This window comes from Onychomys torridus, chromosome 13, assembly GCF_903995425.1.
Source record: "Onychomys torridus chromosome 13, mOncTor1.1, whole genome shotgun sequence".
NCBI classification, from domain to species: Eukaryota; Metazoa; Chordata; class Mammalia; order Rodentia; family Cricetidae; genus Onychomys; species Onychomys torridus.
The window spans coordinates 46,662,995-46,683,925 of NC_050455.1; the positions used below are offsets into that span (position 1 = coordinate 46,662,995).

The 20,931-nt window shown below is 40.4% G+C and overlaps 1 protein-coding gene across 1 annotated transcript in view; it reads right to left on the reverse strand.

Annotated features, from left to right (window-relative positions):
- Fbn2 (fibrillin 2) overlaps positions 1–20,931 on the reverse strand; it is a 215,328-nt gene that overhangs the window by 186,911 nt on the left and 7,486 nt on the right. The window contains exons 4-5 of the mRNA XM_036205263.1: positions 19,210–19,305; positions 13,511–13,606 (exon numbers count right to left, since the gene is read on the reverse strand). Of these exons, the coding sequence (XP_036061156.1) occupies positions 13,511–13,606; positions 19,210–19,305 (192 nt within the window). The remainder of the gene's footprint in view (positions 1–13,510; positions 13,607–19,209; positions 19,306–20,931) is intronic.

Sequence of the window (20,931 nt, forward strand, 5' to 3'; positions counted from 1 at the left end):
TGATGTTTAAATGGAGATGAGAAAACTTATCTCCTTTGCCTAATTACCACAAATAGAAACTCTGGACAGGGCTTCCTGTTTTGTAGGAAGAGGGATAAAGGACAGGGCTGGAGGTATGCAGCATATCACAGTTCTCTTTATTTACCCTGAGGCACAGAGTAGGTTAAGAGAGCAAGACTGTTCCATTACTGGGAGGAAAGAAAGTAACCAGGAAACAAAACCAAAAGCAGATGGGAGTTCTTTGCACTCCAGAGGTCTCTGTCAAGACATGAGTTGAAGATCTGTAGAGACAGCTCAGCAGTTAAGACCATTTGCAGAGGACCTGAGTTTGGTTCCCAGCACCCACATGGTGTCTCATAAACATCCCTAACTCCCGTTTCAGGGATCTGATGTCTTCTTTTGACCTCTGCTAGCATCAGTAGCTATGCACGTGGCACAGATAAGTGCATGCAGGTAAAACACTCATACACGTAAAATAAAGTTAAAAAAAAAAAAAGACTTAAAAAAAGAAAATGAATTGACTAGTAAAAGAGTTCCATCTAGGTGATAAAAATTAACAGGAAAACTTCAAAGTTAAAGAAAGAAACTGAAGACAAAAAGCAGATTAGAAAACTGTTAACTGATGGAAAGAATGGACAGTTGTTTTGGTTTTTTTTTTAAAGACTTACTGAAAAGATTTAAACAATTATAGAGCAGATAGCAGATTAAGTTTATTGATAAATATCAATTTAACTGAAGTGGAGGACCTAAAGCTGAGTGCAAAGACAAATTTTACATATGTTTCCAAGTAGATATTGTTCCAGATCAGTGGATCATTAAAACTTGTGCAATAAAGAAGAAATATTGTACACCATTAAAAAGTCAAAATATTCAGTCTTGTAGAAAAAAAAATAAGACATTAAAAAACCAAGGCTAGATACAGACTTCCTCATAATAGTCACTGACAGAAAGCAATTACACAATGCCCATAGAAATGAGTGAAAAATGTGTAAACTTCCAAAATTAAACACATTCCACTTGGAACTCAAACATGAGACAATAGGGTCGCATTCTCCTCAATGAGAAAGTGCTCATGAGCCAATCTTGGAGAAGCTACTCCATAATAAAATGTAATTGGCCAATCATGTAGTGAAAAAAGGAACATTGCAATTATCTTTCACTTCAACAGTCAAATTCTTCAAAAGATTCAAGAATTAAAAAAGAAAAGTTGTTTATTTTTATGGTTTATGATAAGTATTGGATCCCCGGTAATCAGGTATTCTCCACGGATGCAATAAGCCACACCTAGCCAAATTAGTAAGAACCAGGTTTAATAAACAGAGCAAAACAACTACCAGGTGACTCTCCAAAAGGCAAAAGAGAAAACTGCAAGGCCACCAGGTCTTAAATACCCTGTAGGTGTGGTCTTGAGCAACCCTAGGTGGGTTTTCTGAGAGGCTGGCATGGAGGGTGTGAGACCAGAGCAGAGATTCCCAAAAGTTAAGTGTTCTAAAGTTATTTATTTAAGAAGTTTTATGTTTTTGCCCAGCAATGTTTTTCTTTGTTCTGAAATCTCTCTTTAACACACAGTGGTGACGTTTTCATCTTTTGGGTCTTAAAGTTGATTTATTTCATTTCCTCTTTGAAAGGTATTTTCTAAGTCTGCATGGGTTTGTGTTCAATGGCAGCGCTATGACCATCTATATTCTCACTTGCGCTCTCTCCAGGCAGAAACTCTCTGGCGTCAGCAACCTTACCTCATTCCTGAGCGTAAAAATGCATCTCTTTCCCCTCTGACTGCTAGAGAGACTTTCTCAATATCCTTGCATTTTTAGAAATTTGATTATGATGTTCCTTGATATTTTTAAATGTTTCTTTTCTTAGGGTTCATTGGTGATCTTGGTCTTGTCAGTTTACAACATTTAAAAAGTTTGGAATTTTTCAACTATTATTTTTCTGTTATCCAGTCCTCTGACAACTCTAATCGCATGTACTTCATTTCTAGGATTTGGCACAAAGCTCAATATTTTATCCTTATATTTGATGGCCTCAGTCTCTGTAATTGATTTTAATATTTTCTCTTAATGTGTCTTCAGTTTCACTAATATTTTCACCTACAATACCTAATTTCCTATTAATCATATCCATATAGCTCATGACTAAATATTCTGTTTGATTTACACACTGCTGTATTAGGATAAATGTTGTAGAATATTATTTTTAGGTGTGTCTTTTCTTTATGCTGCATTTGTTTAACTCTGTGAAGCTGTGTTACTGTGCCTGTCTGAAACACCTGATGGTCTAATAGAGAGCAGAACAGCCAACAGCAAGGCAAGAAAAAGAATAGGTGGGGTAGGCAGGCAGAGAGAGTATATAGAAGGAGAAATCTGGGAGAAAAAAAGGGAAGAAATCAGGGGTGAGCCACCCAGCTACACAGCCAGCAATGGAGTAAGAAAGAAAGGTATACAAAAATAGAGAACAGTAAGAGCCCAGAGGCAAAAGACAGATGGGTTAATTTAAAGTTAAGAAAAGCTGGCAAGAAACAAGCCAAGCTAAAGCCAGGCATTCGTAATTAATTGTTGAGAAAGAGGAGGGACTGTAAGAGTGTGAATTGTTGAGACCGAGATTGGAAAAGCACAGGGACAAATAGCCAAACGAATGGAAACACATGAACTATGAACCAAAAGCTAAGGAGCCTCCAACTGGATCAGGCCCTTTGGATAAGTAAGACAACTGAATAGCTTGAACTGTTTGGGAGACACCCAGGCAGTGGGACCTGGACCTGTCCTTAGTGCATGAGCTGGCTGTTTGGAACCTTGGGCTTACACAGACACTTTGCTCAGCCTGGAAGGAGGGGACTGGAGCTGCCTGTACTGAATCCACCAGGTTGAATTGAATCCCCAGGGGAGTCTTGGCCCTGGAGGAGATGGGAATGGAGGGGAGGGGCTAGGGGGAAGATGGGGGTGGGGGCGGGAGGGGGGAGGGCAGGGGAACCCATGGCTGATGTGTAAAATTAAAACACAAATATAATAAATAAAAAAAGAATAAGACTCCATGTGTGATTTATTTGGTAGTTGGGTGGTGGGCCCCTCCAGAATAGCACAAACAAACAACATACTGCTAATATTTTCTCTAGCTTTAAGGACAAACAGAATACCCCCAAAGCAATCTTTACACTGTCCACTCTACAATTCTAACATTTGTTATCACTTCTAAGGGATTCTGATTTCATCCCCTATTACTTCCTCACAAGAAACTTTTAGTAGTTAATAACTTAATAGATACAATGTATTGTCAGCAATTTTCTGTCTATTTGGAATTTTAGTAATCGCATAAATAATTCTGCATTTAGAAATGGATATTTGATCCTCTTAAGTATATACCTTTCAGAGTCATCAGCCAGAACCAGAATAAAATTTGTTCTATGGCTAACTACTCTCTTTTATTTCTTAATACTCTATTCCTTAAATACTTTCCTGAGTATTAAAATCAATACCTCAAGCCAGGTGGTGGTGGTGGTGGTGGTGGTGGTGGTGGTGGTGGTGGTGGTGCACGCCTTTAATTCCAGTACCTGGGAGGCAGAGGCTGGTGGATCTCTGTGAGTTCGAGGCCAGCTTAGTCTATAGAACAAGTTCCAAGACAGGCTCCAAAGCTACACAGAGAAACCCTGTCTCAAAAAAAAAAAAAAAAAAATTCAGTAACTCAAAAACTATGTGACTTTACATCTTAGACTGAGGGAAGAGAACATTCTCAGACATGTGGTCAGAATATTATTCATTCTGATGCTCTTGGGTTGTTCCTTTTCCAGCTTTAAGGTGACTGCTCCTCTCATGATCTCATGTTTTACAGAGAGGGTGAATGATGTGATCCCAAGTCTTTATATATATGTGAGTCCTCTCTAGTTTTTTGTCCCAGGAATTCTAGCCATCATGGTCTCCTGGAATCTCAGCTGCCTTGCTTCACCTTAGGGAGTCTATAAGTCTGGGCCTGTATTCTTTCTGACTATAATACAACATGGTCAACCCCAGCACTCAACTGGGAAAGTCAGATAATTCATACTGTTCATTCACTTGTCTTTCTCATGGTAGGGAGAAGAACAAGGCTGCTCACCTCATGGCATCGAGGAAGAAGAGGAAGAGCCCCTCTTCCAAAAGCCATTCAGGTCATGAATCCATCCCTGGATTTGCCTTCTGGAAGTTGAAGGCCTCACAATCCTATAGTTTTTCACACATAGAAAACCTACATATTAAACACAGCTCCATTGAGGACAAAGACATTATGAGTTTTTAGGGACATTTATAAGTCCAACCATAAAACTTGGTGTCCAATATTTTTGAAAATTGTCTCGAATATTTTACTTTTTCCTGTGTTCTCAATCAGGAGGGTCAATATGGCCTCTGTTTATCCTGGTTGAAATCAAAGTCTCAATTTTGTTTTAAGATGATGAATTTTGAACATTTTGAGCCAATAAAACAACAAACTTTGAGTATATGAGTTCAGAGGTATAATCTGAATTTATTTGCAAAAAACAAATTCATTTATGACAGAGAGCAAAATAATTAAATGCCAGCCCACCACTGGCTTCATGTGAGTTTTTATTCATTTCAGTAAGACATCCCTGTTATTCTTATGCAAACTGACTTGTAGGTACCATGTATTTCTAGGGAGATGGCCTGTGTCCTTCATCTGAAGGTGTGATTAAGCATGTGCACTCTGAGGCTATACCTCCTATGTTCAAATCCTCCTCTATTTTCACCTATTAGCTTGTTGGATTTGATTAAATTCCTTGTTTCACTATAGACCACTTTTTGTTTGTTTTTGTTTGTTTCTAAGAAAAATTTTTTTAAATACTATCTTTGGGCCTGAGGAGATGACACAGTAGGTACCCAAGAATAATGACAGGAGTTCAGATCCACATCATAAGCATAAAAGCCACATGTATTGGTGCATGTATGTAAACCCCGTGCTAGGGCAGAAAAAGGGGGATCCAGCCAGTCTAGCCAATATGTGAGCTCCAAATTCAGTAGGAGATCCTGTTTCCAAAATCTAAGGCAGAAGAGGGACAGGGGAACACATCCAGCCTCAACCTCAGTCTTCTATGACATACACTCAAAGATGAGCACACCCCCATAGCCCCATAATTAAAATTTTTAATTAAATTAAATACTTTCTTTGTGTTATTACAATGAAATACTTTTAAGGATCTATCAAAGCAAATGTTCAATAAGTATCATTTCTCAATCATGACACACTTTTCTACTTAATATTTATGCAAACATTCTAACTTAGGCACACATACATCCCACTTCAGTGAGTGTTTTATATAAACTTAATACTGGATTGCTATACTCCAAATAATATATGTGCATCCTCCTAATTCTCTTTGCGGCCTCTCTCACTTCCCAGACTACATTCTGTCTTGTCACCCCGACTGACCTTTGTGGAGAACCACTTTCAGGTCCAAAAGTCACTCAAAGCACTTCCCCCCAATGCAGATTGAATGAAGAACAGCCTTTTGCTTGTGGCTTTCCAGACACTGTACATTCAGATCCAAGTTTTTCTTTTTTTCTTCCAGCCTTGTCCTGTCTTTCATTGACTGTGTATTATGGCCACTCAAGATAAATGAGGGCCCGAGGACATTCACGGACCCTTACTAAGCACTTCTTGTCTGGTTTCTTCGGTTTGGAATCCCACAGGCTCACAGTGCAGCTGCGCTGTGGCTTCAACTGTACTGCACCATATGAAACCCAAAGAGCACCAGGGCAAGTGGAGAGGAAAATCCTCTGCTGTTGAGAGACTCGCAGCCAAGGAAATACGCGCACATAACACAAGGATCAGCACAGTTACTCTGCAGAACTTGGATAAGTGGTAGACAACGTAAAAGGGGAATACGTCCAATTGACACAGATAAAGAGGTGGTGGGAGCAGTAACAGCTTTGCAGATTAATGGAGTCCTGACCTGTCCAAAGACCTCTCTTGGGAAAATCTTAGAACCGTATTCTATGCATAGGGAACAGACGAACTTTACAGGGGTCAAATAAAAAAAAAATATTGGAAGTAATTATTATATTTTGGGTAAAAAAAAAATGTCAAAACAGGACACACAGGGTCATGCAACTGTGAAACAAGCAAGTTAATGAGAACACTACAGAAGTTTGTTTTTTGTTTTGTTTTTTTGTTTTCATTTGTTTGTTTTTTGGTTTTTCGAGACAGGGTTTCTCTGTGTAGTTTTGGTTTGGTGCCTGTCCTGGATCTTGCTCTGTAGACCAGGCTGGCCTTGAACTCAGAGATCTGCCTGCCCTGCCTCCCAAGTGCTGGGATTAAAGACGTGTGCCACCAGCCATCCAGCACTACAGAAGATTTCTAGTCATCCTTCTATTGTCACAAAATGACAATGAGGAAACTGGTGTTGCTTACAAGTCATGTAACCTGAGCCAGAGCAAGAAGTGAGTGCCAAGAATCCCAAACCATTCACACACACACACACACACACACCAAGAACATTTCTAAGTGTGCATATCCTTAACCTAGTTTCATGGTGGTGTTTGTTTGTTTGTTTGTTTATAGCTATAGCACCTTTTCTGTGCCAAACACGAACTAGAAACTTCCTCAATTAATTCTCTTCTCATGAAGCTGAGATCCTTCCAAAAGTTCACATTTATTCCAAGTCCCCCTAATGTAAAATTAGCATTAAACTTCACCTCTATAACTTGGTTCTCCCATTTGAAAGTTAAGTTTGATTAAGTGACTGCCACACAGGACTTTTTGATAATTTGGAGTCATTAAAACTATCAATATCATCATCTATGGGATGCCAGGCATTACATGATTGCCATTTAATTATCACAGACAGACACTCACTGCCTGTGTAGCAGCAGATAGACACTCACTGCTTGTGTAGCAGCAGATGTCAGAGAGGGCAGGCAATGCCACACAAGGGCAATATTAATCTTTGAATTTACTGCACCCAACCTTCCTAAAACACAATAAGTAATAGTGGATGTCAGCTGTGTAGCTCACAGATTATGCGTCAGGTTTTACTATTTTTAATCATCCCAATAACTCCATGAGTAAACTACAAGGCTATATTCACTTCCAGAAACAGGTATTACTTGTTTTGGATATTTGGGCAAAAATTGTATTTGTTAGGTAACACTCGCTCATCTCTACACAGATTTATTCAATTCCTTTCAACAAACTCCTTCCTAGCAATATTTTATTACAATTAAGTTTTATGAGTTTATATATGATATGGCAGCTTTGCATAGTTTCCAGACCTGGTAATTTCTAATGTCATCTGATCTGATGTTGAAGCAGGTACATAACTTATTCAGTAGATGTAAACAGAAAGGCTTAAGTTAAGAACAAAGAGATGGAAGTCAGAGTCTTTTCTAGAAGAACCTTTTCAGGAAATGATTTTCTCAGAAGCCCAAGTCTTCCCTTGATAGACCTTGTCTTCTTAATGGCATTCAAGATAAAGATGTCATCTGAGCTAGTGCCAAGACATAAAGTTCTCACAGATCTGGTATTTCTGTGATGCCCATTTAAGGCTAAGTTTAGCTTAGAGGGTGCAAGGTTATAAAATGTTCTCTTAATGATCTTACCAGAACAGAAATGCATGTGTGTGCACTGGTGAGATGCATTTGCTCACTGACTCATAAGCATATGTGGGTTTAACATTTACATTCAATAATATCTCTTCTTTACAATTTCCATTCTACTAAATCTTCAATGTGAAAGGAAAGGGTTATGCACTTCTGAAAAATAAAAAGCTGGCTTAGTTCACTACAATAGTCATAATTGGTTATGGAGTTTAAATAGTGTTATAATAAGATGAGCCATAATATCATTTATATCAACATAGGGGATAGTCTGATGGCATTTTACATTACATTTGCATTGTGGACAAGGGAATTGTTTTATTTCTCTACAATTGAGAAGTATCTCTGGGCTCATTACTTCTTTCCATTCCTATTATGGAATCTACCATAGGCACTGTATCTTAGAGGGGATTTCCAGTTCTGGTCCTTATATACACAGCTAGCTTCTTGTGACTAGGGTATACAGTATTTCTTCACAACTAGATTTCCAAGTACTCAATAGTTGATAAGTTCTTCACAAACATTTGAGGGAGTAAAGGTTAAGCATTCTAAATAAATGTAATTTATCTGCAGTTACATACTCTAATTTATGGCTAAAAAGGTTAAAAGGAATAAATACCAAAAGCATGAGAAAAATACACATTTATAATATTTTAGAATAATAAAGGGTTTTCCAAACAAACTAAACAAGAAACCAACCACAATAAAGATGTTCCATGGAATGAGCAGAATGCATCAGAGTCTCTGTTGTTTCATCAAATGACAGAAGACAGTCTGCCCAGACACTTATGATGGGAAGGACTGAGGCTGGGGTCTTGAGTGGGACTGCAACCTTGTATCCTCTGAGTCTCATAATCTCAGTGCTACAGGTTGGGCCTGGCCAATCTTCCTCGTCTGTGAGACTGGGAGATGGCTTTAGATTGGCTATACCAAGATTGGCTTGGTATAGACAATGCGGATTCATCCTCATAACAGCAATATGCAATGCAGCCATCACAGCCCATGGCGCGTTCAACAGTGAAAAAGATGAAGGGCAGCAAAAAAGTGCTCCAAATTACAGCGGAGGATGCTAGTAAGAATGGCAAGATCTTATTCTTTGAAAATGTTTTCTGCACAATAGGACAATAGGAATAAAGGACTCAACTTATTTAGTAACTAAATATACTCAACCTTGAGCCTAGGAATTATGAATAACTGAAATTTCTCCTTTTATCTCATATTCTTTTCTAAATTATTTTATGTTATACACATATTACTATTAATTAAAAATATAATAAAGTACAGTTTAAATAAAAAGTGTCGCACAGACATTTCTTGAAAGTCTCCGATCTATAGCCCGCAGATGTCTGTAGGGTACCAGTTTATTCCTCCCACCACATATTTGATATTTCTGCTCATATTATTTAGTCTCTGTGTTACTAGAATACTGTAGAAACCCACCATGCATCCATTATAATACATTCCAAGTCTTGGAAATCAACACAGGTTAACAAGTGTATGAGTTCTTTACAACTTGGGTTTTGTCTATGTAACTCCCCAAATCCAAAGAAACTCCAAGACAGACAGCTCTCTTCTTGTTTTTGAGAATACAGACAAGGCCCAAGTGCTTTCATGACTATCACTATTACCTTATCTCCTGACATGTGAGGGACTGAACAAACATGCAGACAATTCAAACCTCTTTAATAAGACTTGAAGTTGAGCCGGGCGGCGGTGGCGCACGCTTTTAATCCCAGCACTCGGGAGGCAGAGCCAGGTGGATCTCTGTGGAGTTCAAGGCCAGCCTGGTCTACAGAGTGAGATCCAGGACAGGTACCAAAACTACACAGAAAAACCCTGTCTTGAAAAACCCAAATAAAAAGACTTGAAGTTGCAATCATGCATGTCTACTCTAGTGGTGACTGTGTTAAATGTGTTGAAGAAGGTGCTGCTGTCACATTCATACCAAACCAGATAATATGGGATATGTACACATTTTTTCGTTTTATTTTTTGTTTGTTTGTTTTTTAAGACAAGGTCTCTCTGCATAGCCCTGGCTGTGCTGGAGCTCGCTTTATAGACCAGGGTGGCCTCTAACTCAGAGATCTGCCTGCCTCTGCCTTCCAAGGGCTGGGATTAAAGACATGAGGCATCACCATCCAGCTGTGTGTGCATACTTTAAATGTGCAAGTTAGGTAAGACAAAAACAGTGTAGTATTCACGGTCAATCAGGACATTGACAATGAAAGCCCTGCAGGGAGACAGGGGTGAGAGCCTTGTGGCTCCAAGGCTCCAGGAAATGCCAGAGCACTCTGCCTCAGCATCCTTTAGGATAAAGAGTTCATGCATCTGTCGCTACAACTGTATGATTTTATGAGAACAGCCCAAACACAGAACTGATTCTACATTATTTTCCCTAAAGGCATGAAAGCTTTGCTATTACAACCACTAGCAACTTGGTCTCACAATCCTATGTCTTTGCAAATGAATACCTTAGTTCTTGAAAACACTGATAGGTTCAAAAAGCAATCCTGTAGTCCCTCTTTTTAAAAAGCACCTTGTTTTGGTAGTTCGGGGAAGACTTAAAATTTAAAGACAATGCCACTAGGTATCAGGGTATTTGGAGTTTTATAGAATAACTGCTTTTCTAAGAAAAACATTTTTTACCTGACAAAAATAATCTGTAGTCACAGTTTATGTGTAACTAAAAAGGTGGAGCATATATTTTTACCAGATGCTCTTCAGAGAAGCTTCAGGGGAAATTTAATCATTAAAGAAGCATTCACTGAAGTCCAAAGAAATTTTGAAATGAGACTGTGGGCAGACCACATCAGGAATCAAATAATCATTTTAGTGTGTCTACATCCTTTATGTAGACTCGCTTATTTCCTCTCTGCCTCCTTGAAATTTCTGTTGATGAGTAATAAGCTGCTCTCAGTATGGGGAACACTGAGGCCTGATATATAATGCTCAGGTCTGTTTCTGCTTTTTCTCAGGTGCATGGGAAGTAAAATTTTTTCATCTATTTCATGAAAGAAGCAACAATAATTGAATACTTTTATGTGCTTTAGACACAGCTGAGCTGTCTGCATTTTACAGTCAGCATGTGACCACAAGGCCTCTCTCTTTCTGCTAACTATAAAAGGTCATTGTGTATATCATAAAGACGAGCGACTCCAGAGTTTCAGCTTACAGCTCCAAGACTCAAGTTAAATAGCTTAATCATGCCAGTCATTAGCTACCCTTAGTCTTTGCCTGCTTCCAGAGAGCAGTCTGCCAGAATCCAGAGAGTTGCAAAAGCAGGTCTGCTCTATGTGACCCCTGAACCCAGGAGGCTGGTTTAAAGGAAAATTATATGTATTCTACATTAAGGAAGGGAAATGCCCTTGACATTATGAAACTCTTTTTTTCCCCTTATATAATAAAGAACATGTATTTTGAAATCAGTAATTGAGTAAAAAAAAAAAAAAAATCAACTTTAACTATAACCAGGCAAATTAGCCTATTTACTCAACATAAATGGGTCACTTCTCTTGTATATAGTAGTTACAATAGTTGTTAAGAGAGGTTATGAACTCTAATCTTATAAAAATTATTATGTACATGTAAAAATTCTACTGGAAAAAAAGCGACCTTGAAATGCTAAAGTTCGCAGTGGCAATTTAGGAGTGTAAATTCTTGAAAGAAATGAAGCTCTTGTACTTTCATTACTGAAGAGTGGCAATGAAAAACAATTTTCAACAAGTTTTTAAGGTCAATTCATTCACTGATTAATCTTATAATTTCTTCTGAAAACATGCTACTGTACATGTAAAATGTACATAACTCTACCGGAGTCCCGTCTAGTGAATGAGCAACTGTTGGAGAATACTGATGTAATGCCTGGAAGCCTGGCCTGAAAGGACACAACCAACTCTGTGCTACTCAGGAACTAACTTTGAAATCTGCTTTGATGAAAGAGCTGTGGAATTTATGTGAACGACAGAAAACAGCGAGCTTCTTTTCCATTGGTCCTGATTGTGTCTGCATTTCTTAAGTTTATCCTCTTCTATTCTAAGGTCTTTAAAACACATTGTTTAGGAAGTCTGTATTCTTTCACTCCGATCAATTTGTGCTAACATTTCACAATTCATTTTCCTTTTCCCAATAAGAACATCTGGTAAAAGCTTTAAAATTCATCCTAAGACTAATGATAAACTCTGTCATCTGTGGAATGTACTTTAGTCCCAAGAAGTCTCTATTACATTAGGAATAGCATAAATATCTCAATGTGCGCACACACAGACATATGTTAAAAGTTGGCATGCATCTAACTTCTCATACTTCACCATGCTTATTCTCAAGGCTTACCCTGAATACCAATATGACATTTTTGTGAGGATAATGAGTTTAGGTTTGGGGTTTTGTTTTTGTTGTGTGTGTGTGGGGGGGGGGGTTTGTTTTGTTGTTGTTTTGAGACAGGGTTTCTCTGTGTAGCTTTGGAGCCTATCCTGGAACTCACTCTGTAGACCAGGCTGGCTTGGAACTCACAGAGATCCATCCACCTGCCTCGGCCTACTGAGTGCTAGGATCAAAGGTGTGTGCCACCACACCTGCTGAGTTTAGGTTTTGAAGTACTGGTTATCTTCACAATTCCAAGGATTCTTTGCATATATATACTTGTAATATTTCATTGATATTAACTCCATAGACTTTAGTTTTCCAATAAAGTGCTATGTAACTTTAGAAACCACCACAAGCCCAGGGAAAATAACTTGAAGATGTACATAACAATAGGATACTATAATGTGCCTTTTAATCTAAGCTTAGATTTACTTTCTTGGCTCAATGCTAAGTAGTTACTTATTACATTTGATGAGGTTTAACTTCTTTGGTGGACTGTGGCCACACTTGGTTCCAGCCTCTATGGCTAAGCTGCTAGAGCATCAATGCTGGCTGTTCTCAGTAGCTAATAGGAAACAGGTTTAATTGGTACTGGAATCATTGTGAGCTGATTTCAGGTTGGCTTTAATGGCTGTTTACAGAGGCACACTGGTCAGCGCAGGATGCCCGCTTAAAGCAGCCATTCCTTCAACCCTTTTTTTTTTTTTTTTTTTTTTTTTTGTCTTGCCCAAGAGAAGTTCTGCTGGGTTCCGATATCCAGCCATCTTTTGCATGTGGCTTTGGGAAGGTTTACGTCATACCATGCTGCAGGAATGGGTACTGAATCCAGAGCCAACATCGTAACGCTATCCTCTGTCATGGACTATTGTGCAGAACTCAAGCTCAATCCCACCAGCATGAAATATCTCTGAAGACTATGGCTGACAGTTACAGAGTGGCTTCACTCTATGGATGGAACAAGGATGTATGTTGCCTTTGTAATGATGACAGTCCTCACACAATCACAAAACAACAATAAAATACCCCCAAACCCACCAGAGTAAGACCAAACAGAAGCACACAGGAGTGCACAGCCAAGAGGAATGGAGTAAGACACTGAAAGCCTTGATTGCATCTGATACGAAGCCCAGTAGTTCCAGACTTGTGTTACAGAATGTAGTGTGTGTCTCTATTATTATGGCAATTTGTGCCGTATTTTGTGGGGTTCAGCTAGGCACATATTGTTATTAATTTGTTTTTTTACAGCAGAGGGGTTACTCCCAACAGTGTCTAGAAAATTAATGAAGTACATGATGAGAATCTGCCAGGAGTCCGTCAGTCAGCATCACCCTGAAGCTATTGCTTCTGAAGTGGCTTCTCAGACTCTGATCAACGTAATGAAAATCACGGAATGCTTCTGGTTTGGATAGGGCTGCCCCACCTTTTATAATTCTAACTACAGGCACATAAAAAAAATATGGTTCATTAAAATAACTAGCATAGAATGGCAAAAAGCATGCGTACACCGTTGTGGCATTACAGAATAGACTTTGAAAACAGAAGTTCCCCAGTCTCTTTTCCTCTCTTACCTCTCTCACACTGTGGCCCCGTGAATCCATAGACACAAGCACAGCGGTTGGGGCCGATGCAACGCCCACCATTCTGGCATCCATTTTCACAGACAGCTGCACACAAAACATGAAGAAACAGCTCATTAGACAGCACGTCTCCACGCACAGCAAAATTCTGAAATGATGTGGCCAAGAAAACAGTTTATATCCAACTGCGGCTCTAAAATGGGAGAGAATGAGTCTGCTGGGTCACTACGTCAGAGATGCTTCAACAATTCATAGATCTTATTATTAACTAAAAACATTTATCATTAAGTTTTTTTTTTCTTTATCAGATTCATGAGGACTGGCTCGGTCTGATGCTACAAGAGTCAGAAGATCACTATTCAATATTCTATTACCTGTTCCTCTGGGACATCAGGGGCAAAACACATTGATGTGCCCTCCAAGTGAGGTATGTATCAAAAAATAAGAAGTTCAATAATAAGTAGTCAGAAGTAGGCCGAAGGTGCAGCCACTTGGCTATTTCCTCGCCCATCATCTTTGTCTAGAGAGCACGGGGTGTTTCCGCTCTGCCAATCACAGCAATAGGACACATACTTGCACAGAAAAGATTTTCTCCATCCTAAAGCATTACTGTGTCAATGACCTCAGGGTTACTGTTGCAGTGACACTGTGATACTATGTGCTGTATGAACCTCAGGGTTACTGTTGCAGTGACACTGTGATACTATGTGCTATATGAACCTCAGGGTTACTGTTGCAGTCATACTGTGATACTATGTGCTACATGAACCTCAGGGTTACTGCTGTAGTCACACTGTGACACTATGTGCTATATGAACCTCAGGGCTACTGCTGCAGTCACACTGTGATACTATGTGCTACATGAACCTCAGGGTTACTGCTGTAGTCACACTGTGACACTATGTGCTATATGAACCTCAGGGTTAGCTGCTGGAGTCACATTTTGCTCAATGTCATGATGCTATACCGCTCTGGAGGAGTGTGTCTACCTAAGAGTCAAGTCTTCTGCTTCCTTACCCATCACCCCATATGTTTCTAAGTAGCACTTCTGACCCACCATTGCCTTGAAACATGGGGCAGGCAAAAAAAAAAAAAAAGTTAGAGGAGTCAATACAAAGGACAGGACAAGCAGAAGGAAGCCCATGAGGGTTGCGAGACAGACGGGGTGGACAGAAATGTCAAAGAGAACAGGAACTTCCCAGAGATCTCCAAGGAGTGTGGAATTCTTGGAATCTGTTGCCAGGATTGGAAAGCTCAATCGTAAACCATTAACTAGATTTGGATCTAGGATTTCCCAACTGACCAACACATATATTTTGTGGAAGGAAACCCTGATTGAATGTGATTAAAGAAAATGTAAGGAATCTTCTTTCAATGGTATCAAGTGGAAAGAAATTGGAATGAAAGTCACTTTCCCAGCCACATCTTGTTACTGTACCAGGCTTTGCAAAAGACACAGATGGGCTGGGGAGTTGGCTCAGCTGGGAATGGACTTGCATGCAAATATGAGGGCCAGATTGGACTTCAGTATCCATACAAAAAGTTTGGTGACTGTAACGCTAGCACCCGGGAGATGGAGACAGGCAGATTCCTGGAGCTCCCTGGCCAGCCAGCCTACCTGAATGGTAGCTCCAGCTTCAGTGAGATGTCCCCCCCCCCACCCCCAATAAATAAAATGAACTACTGAGAAAGGTGTCTGATCATCTCCATCCTCCGAATGCATGCATATCTGCAACACTCCCCTGATAGACAAAGACACAAATGGAAAGAATCTGCCTGCCCCTGACTGGAACCTATAAGCAGAAGGAGGCTGCTTCTCTTGAGTTTCCCCAACCCAGACAAGAGGACAGTACTGATGAAGGTTCAGCTCCTCCTTCAGAGGCTAGCCACTTACTTCATAACCCTAACCTAATTTGTCTGTGCTAGACTACCATGTCCTTTCTTCTTCACAATGTGTATGGAGGTTCAGAAAGTAAAATTATTGTTCTTAGAATATTTATGTGAACATGTGACATGGGTGAGCACTCATTTTAAAATGCGTTAGTTAGACAGTTCTGACATTTCTAGTCTCAGATTTCTAACACTGTGAACATTGATATGGATCCTGTGAACAGAAAGTCTGGGACCCAGTGCACTGCCAGTCATTTGCTCCTGTTCCTGTCCATCACAGAAGAAGACCAGTTAGCTGGCCTTAAGATCTTCCTCCCAGCCGGGGGGGGGAGGTGGCGCATGCCTGTAATCCCAGCACTCGGGAGGCAGAGCCAGGCGGATCTCTGTGAGTTTGAGACCAGCCTGGGCTACTAAGTGAGTTCCAGGACAGGCACAAAGCTACACAGAGAAACCCTGTCTCAAGAAAAAAAAAAAATCTTCCTCCAAGCACTATGGTTACTGATGCAACCTTGCCCCATACCAGCCCTTCCCAGCACCTTTTCTACCACTTTGCCAGGCAGATGGGTATCCTAAGCAATGAGTCCTGTCCTCCATTCCAGCCTTCCAACCTCCCTGATCCTCAGCATGCCTGCTCATAACAGCTGGTGCTCGTGGTTCCCCGCCCACCATATTGTGAGGATTAAGTAAACCTGTGTGAAAAGCCAAAGGCTTTTTTTTTTTTTTTTCATTCTCTTTGGTGGACTGTTTGTTTGTTGGTTTTGAGATAGGGTCTCCTTTTGGAGTCCTGACTAGCCTCAAATTCACAGAGATCTGTCTATCTCTTCTCCCAAGTACCAAAATTAAGAGCATGTGCACCACACATGGCTTCTTTTCTGTACTCTTAACTGCTGGGTTTTTGTTTGTTTATTTGTTTGTTTTGCTGTGAAATATGCATGAACTGGTGACTTGTTTTCCAACATCCACATATTGTACTAAAGAGCAACAACAAAAGAGAACTACCCCGCTATGATGGAGTCCAATCCCCTGCTCTCCTCACTTTAATGCTAGTCTTCATGATGGTTGACTGGGAGTTCGCACCTTGCTAATCCTGAGTAGGGGTGTCCCCTCTCTCAGAAGAGGCCCTCAGAGTGCAACCACTTCTCAGCCTTTCTCTGTGATTTTTGGTCATGTATGCAACCTTGAGTAGAGGTCTTCTCATAGTCAAGTTGAGAGTTCCCAAGTGCTGTAATGGGAGTGCTGGTGATCACCTCGCTCATTTCCTGGGACGGACGAAGAACTGGACATCTCAGAAAGAGGGGAGGCTGAGCTACTGAGAAAGCCAAACCATCCCTTCTGGATAAGAAGGGGCCCTAAGACTAGGAGTCTGCTGAACAGACTCTGGTCAAGGTGTTCAAAACACCGGGATCCTGGTTCATTCCTTTCCCCTCATTGGTTCTGCCAATGGTCCTATGCAGGTTCTGCCTGCAATGTCTTCTGGGAATAAGAAGCCACACCATCACAGGGACCTGGCGTTCCTAGCTACCCCTAATTATCTCTTAGAAACAGAAACCCTTTCATGTACATGTCGCCTGTAGTCATCTTTACACAGTGGCGGCGTTCAGTGTTTGCAACAGAGAAAGCAAGCATTAAAACATGTATTATCTAATCTTTGAGCTGGTCTATTCCTGCCTTTGCCAGAATATTTTGCTTTGAACTGAACAATTTTCTTGAGATTGTCTTACACCTTTATAGCATTGATTGGGAAGCTACATTTCCACCCAGAAGGCAGTATTCAAAATAATTAGGACAACCACTATGCACCACTGCTTCAAATCTATTAGAGTGGTTTTAATTAAGGAAGAGAAAGAAAATGCCAAGTGTTGGCAAGGTGAGCTGAGCCCTTCTGCACCTGTAACAGAAAACAGGACAGCTCTTCTTCAAACACTCGAAAAACAGAGCATCCCTATGTCCCCCACTCCACTATTAAGTATGAATATAAAAGAATGGGAACCAGGATTCAAAACAGTTATTTGCAAAAAATGGTGTTGGAAACAGCATTACTCACAATAGCCAAAAGATGAATTAATATAAATGTTCGTGAACAGCTGCGTAAACAGTCACACACACACACACACACACACACACACACACACGAGAGAGAGAGAGAGAGAGAGAGAGAGAGAGAGAGAGAGAGAGAGAGAATTCCTGACAGTAGTAATCTTTAAGAGGAAGGAGTTCTGATACATGCTACAGCCTGGATAAAACATGAGTTTATCGGGCTAAGGAAACTGAAAAGGACCAGTGAAGAAAGGACAAGTACTGCACTTATATGTCCTGATTATTACACTTGTATAAAGTACGAAGAGCAATCAAAAGCATAAGGATTGAATGGCGGGTGCCAGGGCTTGGGAAGGGAAGGAAGTGAGGACCATGACCTCCTGGATGTAGAGCTCCAGTTTTACAGCATCCTTCATCTGAAGACGAGGAAATGATGTCTGCCCTGGAACATTAATGGACTAACGCCACCAAACTGGAACTTAAAAGTTTTAAGATGATAAATGCCATGTTATACATGTTTATCATCATGAAGAAACATTTTAAACTGCAACAAAGATAAATATCATAATTAAAAGCAGACACCCATGTACATACACTTCACATCGGTTCTTCTATGTTGGAAGTAGAGAAGCAGTTCTTAGGGAAGCCCAGAAATCTAGACTCACATGAAATGTGAATGAAGGAACATGGATGATCTTTCTCCACGTGATTCAACATTTTCTAATGCTGTGTTCTTCACATGTACTTGAGATTATGTTAATTTTGTTTGGGCCAGGCAGGCAGTGCAGAACTGTACATCTCAGCTCCTGGGGAGGCTGAGGCTGGAGGATCACAAGTTCTAGGCAGGGTTGGGCCAGATGGTGAGTTCAAACAAAGTCTGAGTAATTAAGTGAGATCCTATCTCAAATTAAAAAGTAAAGAGGGCTGGGGCTCCATTCAGCTATGGAAAGCTTGCCTATCATGCATGAAACTTTAGACTCATGCTCAATACTGCAAATTAAACTAACCCACAAAACAGCATAAGTGCTCATAAAAGTGTCACAATTTGGTGAATATTAACCAAATGTATTCCCCAGGGATGTGTCACAGCTCAGGAGCTATACTCTACATCCCCCTCCAAACAGGACTATTCCCTTATCATTGTTTGATTCTCTCCAGTGAAGACAGTTTTATTAACTGGCACAGAGATAGAATGCAGTACCAACCTGCTTGCCTGGCAGATACAAGGCCCTGATGGTAATTTCCAGTACCACAAGTGGGTAAGAGCTTTGCTAAAAGCCTCTTCCTTCATAGTGATATCTAAACTTTTCAAATATTCCTGCAGTCCTGTGTTCTGGTACTAAATGGATTTGAGTAAATGGTAATGTGTGAAATTGGCTCTCATGGGGTTAATTTTGAACAATTCTTAAAAATTGTATGCATGGGAGAGGGGCGTGGTAAAGGGAGCTGTAGTGTTTCCCAGTATCCTTTACTGTTTTCCAGGGAAATATCTGTGTTCTGTGGCATAAATACCCATGATAAATGCCAAACTTGATAGCACATCACTAGCGCTCCACATTAACATTATAAGGCACAAAAGCTACTAAGTTGGAAGAATCCCTCCAGGCTAAATTTGTAACATTACTTGTGAACTATGACGTACTAGATAAAACTCTTTCTTCCAATGACCATCCATGAGCTTTGCAAGAACTTATGTTCTGACCAGAATGAAATGGCCACTAAGTCACATTGTTTATAAATAAGTTGTTCCTAAGGTTTCTTACGTTGTCCACAGTAAGTCCCGATGTATCCCTTCTGGCACTGGCAATGGTCCTCAGCACAGGTCCCACCGTTCATGCATCTCACACTACACTGTTGGACTGGGAAGGACACAAGAAAAATACAGACGTCAATCACCAAATTACAGTCTATAGACTACATGTCTAACCCGATGACAAATATATTCTATGCAGCCTACTGATACAAATGTTATAATCCAATAAGTGTTTATCATTTGTTATCGAGTCCACACATGTGGATATACCTCTTACCCGACGTGACTTAGTATATATTTAAATACACTACCATTCCAGTGTCAAAGGAAATCCTAGAAGATGTTAGTGGCATAGTTTAGGGCATATAGGAGACACTCAGATCCACTTAGACCGCAGGATCTATGTGTCTGCTGCCATGATGGATTTGGAGTCAGTCCTCGTGGAAGCGTGCAGACAGACCAAATCGGTTTAAAATGCTTCAAGGTAATTATAAATAACAAATGTATACTTATATAATCTGTAAAGTGTATGGAGAACAACAGTAAGGAGGAGGACGGTCCAGAATCAGTAGGAACCTAGATACAGCATGCAGAAAAAATATCACTCTGATGTGATGTTTAGACTTAGCTTTGAAAAAAAAAAAAAAGAGAACCAGTCAGGCATGGGCAATAGCAAGAAGCAGCTCCTGAAGGATCAGAACCCATCAACCTAAAGACTTTAGGATGAAGAAGGTGCAGAAGATCTCTTGGAGAGGCAGGCAAGGCCAACCGGACAAGGTGGGGCCCTTTGCCCCACAAAGGGTTAAGTATGTCCCAATTGCAGATGGAAGGAAGGGGTTCAATGAAAGTAAAGAGATTTGATTTTAAAAGATGAACTGCTGTGTGAAAGGGGAACGGGAAGATGTCAGGAAGGTGAGAGTCTGGAGGGAAGATGAGGATGACTTGAACCACATGGCAAGGAAAAGGTGGAGTTGAAATAGATTGTCCAGTAGAGCCCACATATTTAAAGAGTTACATGGAAAAAGAAAAGCTGCAGTTGTATAAACACTGGGTAGGTGACATGGCCACCTGCTGAGGCAGAAGCAGCTGTGGACTCATAGACTGTGGTCAGCAATGAATTAAGAATTTCCTTTTGGAGGTGAGCTGTAACAGAGGAATGATACCCAGGTTAACTTCTGGCTTCCATATGCACACACATACACATGTGTAAGAAAGTGTTCCAGGAAGTTAGTGATAAATCCTGCTAAAAAGCTTCAGCAAGTTCAAGCAAGATGAAGGTTAGAAGGGTTAGAAAAGTTCCTGATGGAAAGAAACGAGCTGTTCTCTAAAGGCCCAATGAATGTGTGGATGCCTGACTAAACCAGGTTCCACATAAGCATTCCCCGTTTAGGCCTGGACATTAAGAAGCAGCATTGCTTTTGTTTATGTGTTATTGCCAAGGGTGGGTGTGAGCAGAGACTAAGATAATAAAGACCTGAGGAAGGGTCTCTGGCAGACAATCTGGCAGGGGAAATGTGCTCCTGAAGGCACTTGACATCCTTGTGCGTTTGAATAATAAGTCTGAAATCGCTGGGGAAACACAGACTATTAAAAACAATGAACCCAGAGGTTTGGGTCAGTGGTCCATCAGAAGACAAACACACTGGTGTGCCTAGTTTGATTCTTAGTCCTGAATCGGACGGGTTCGACATTACTCTTGTTTAGCAAAATCCTCTGGAGGGATCCATTAAAA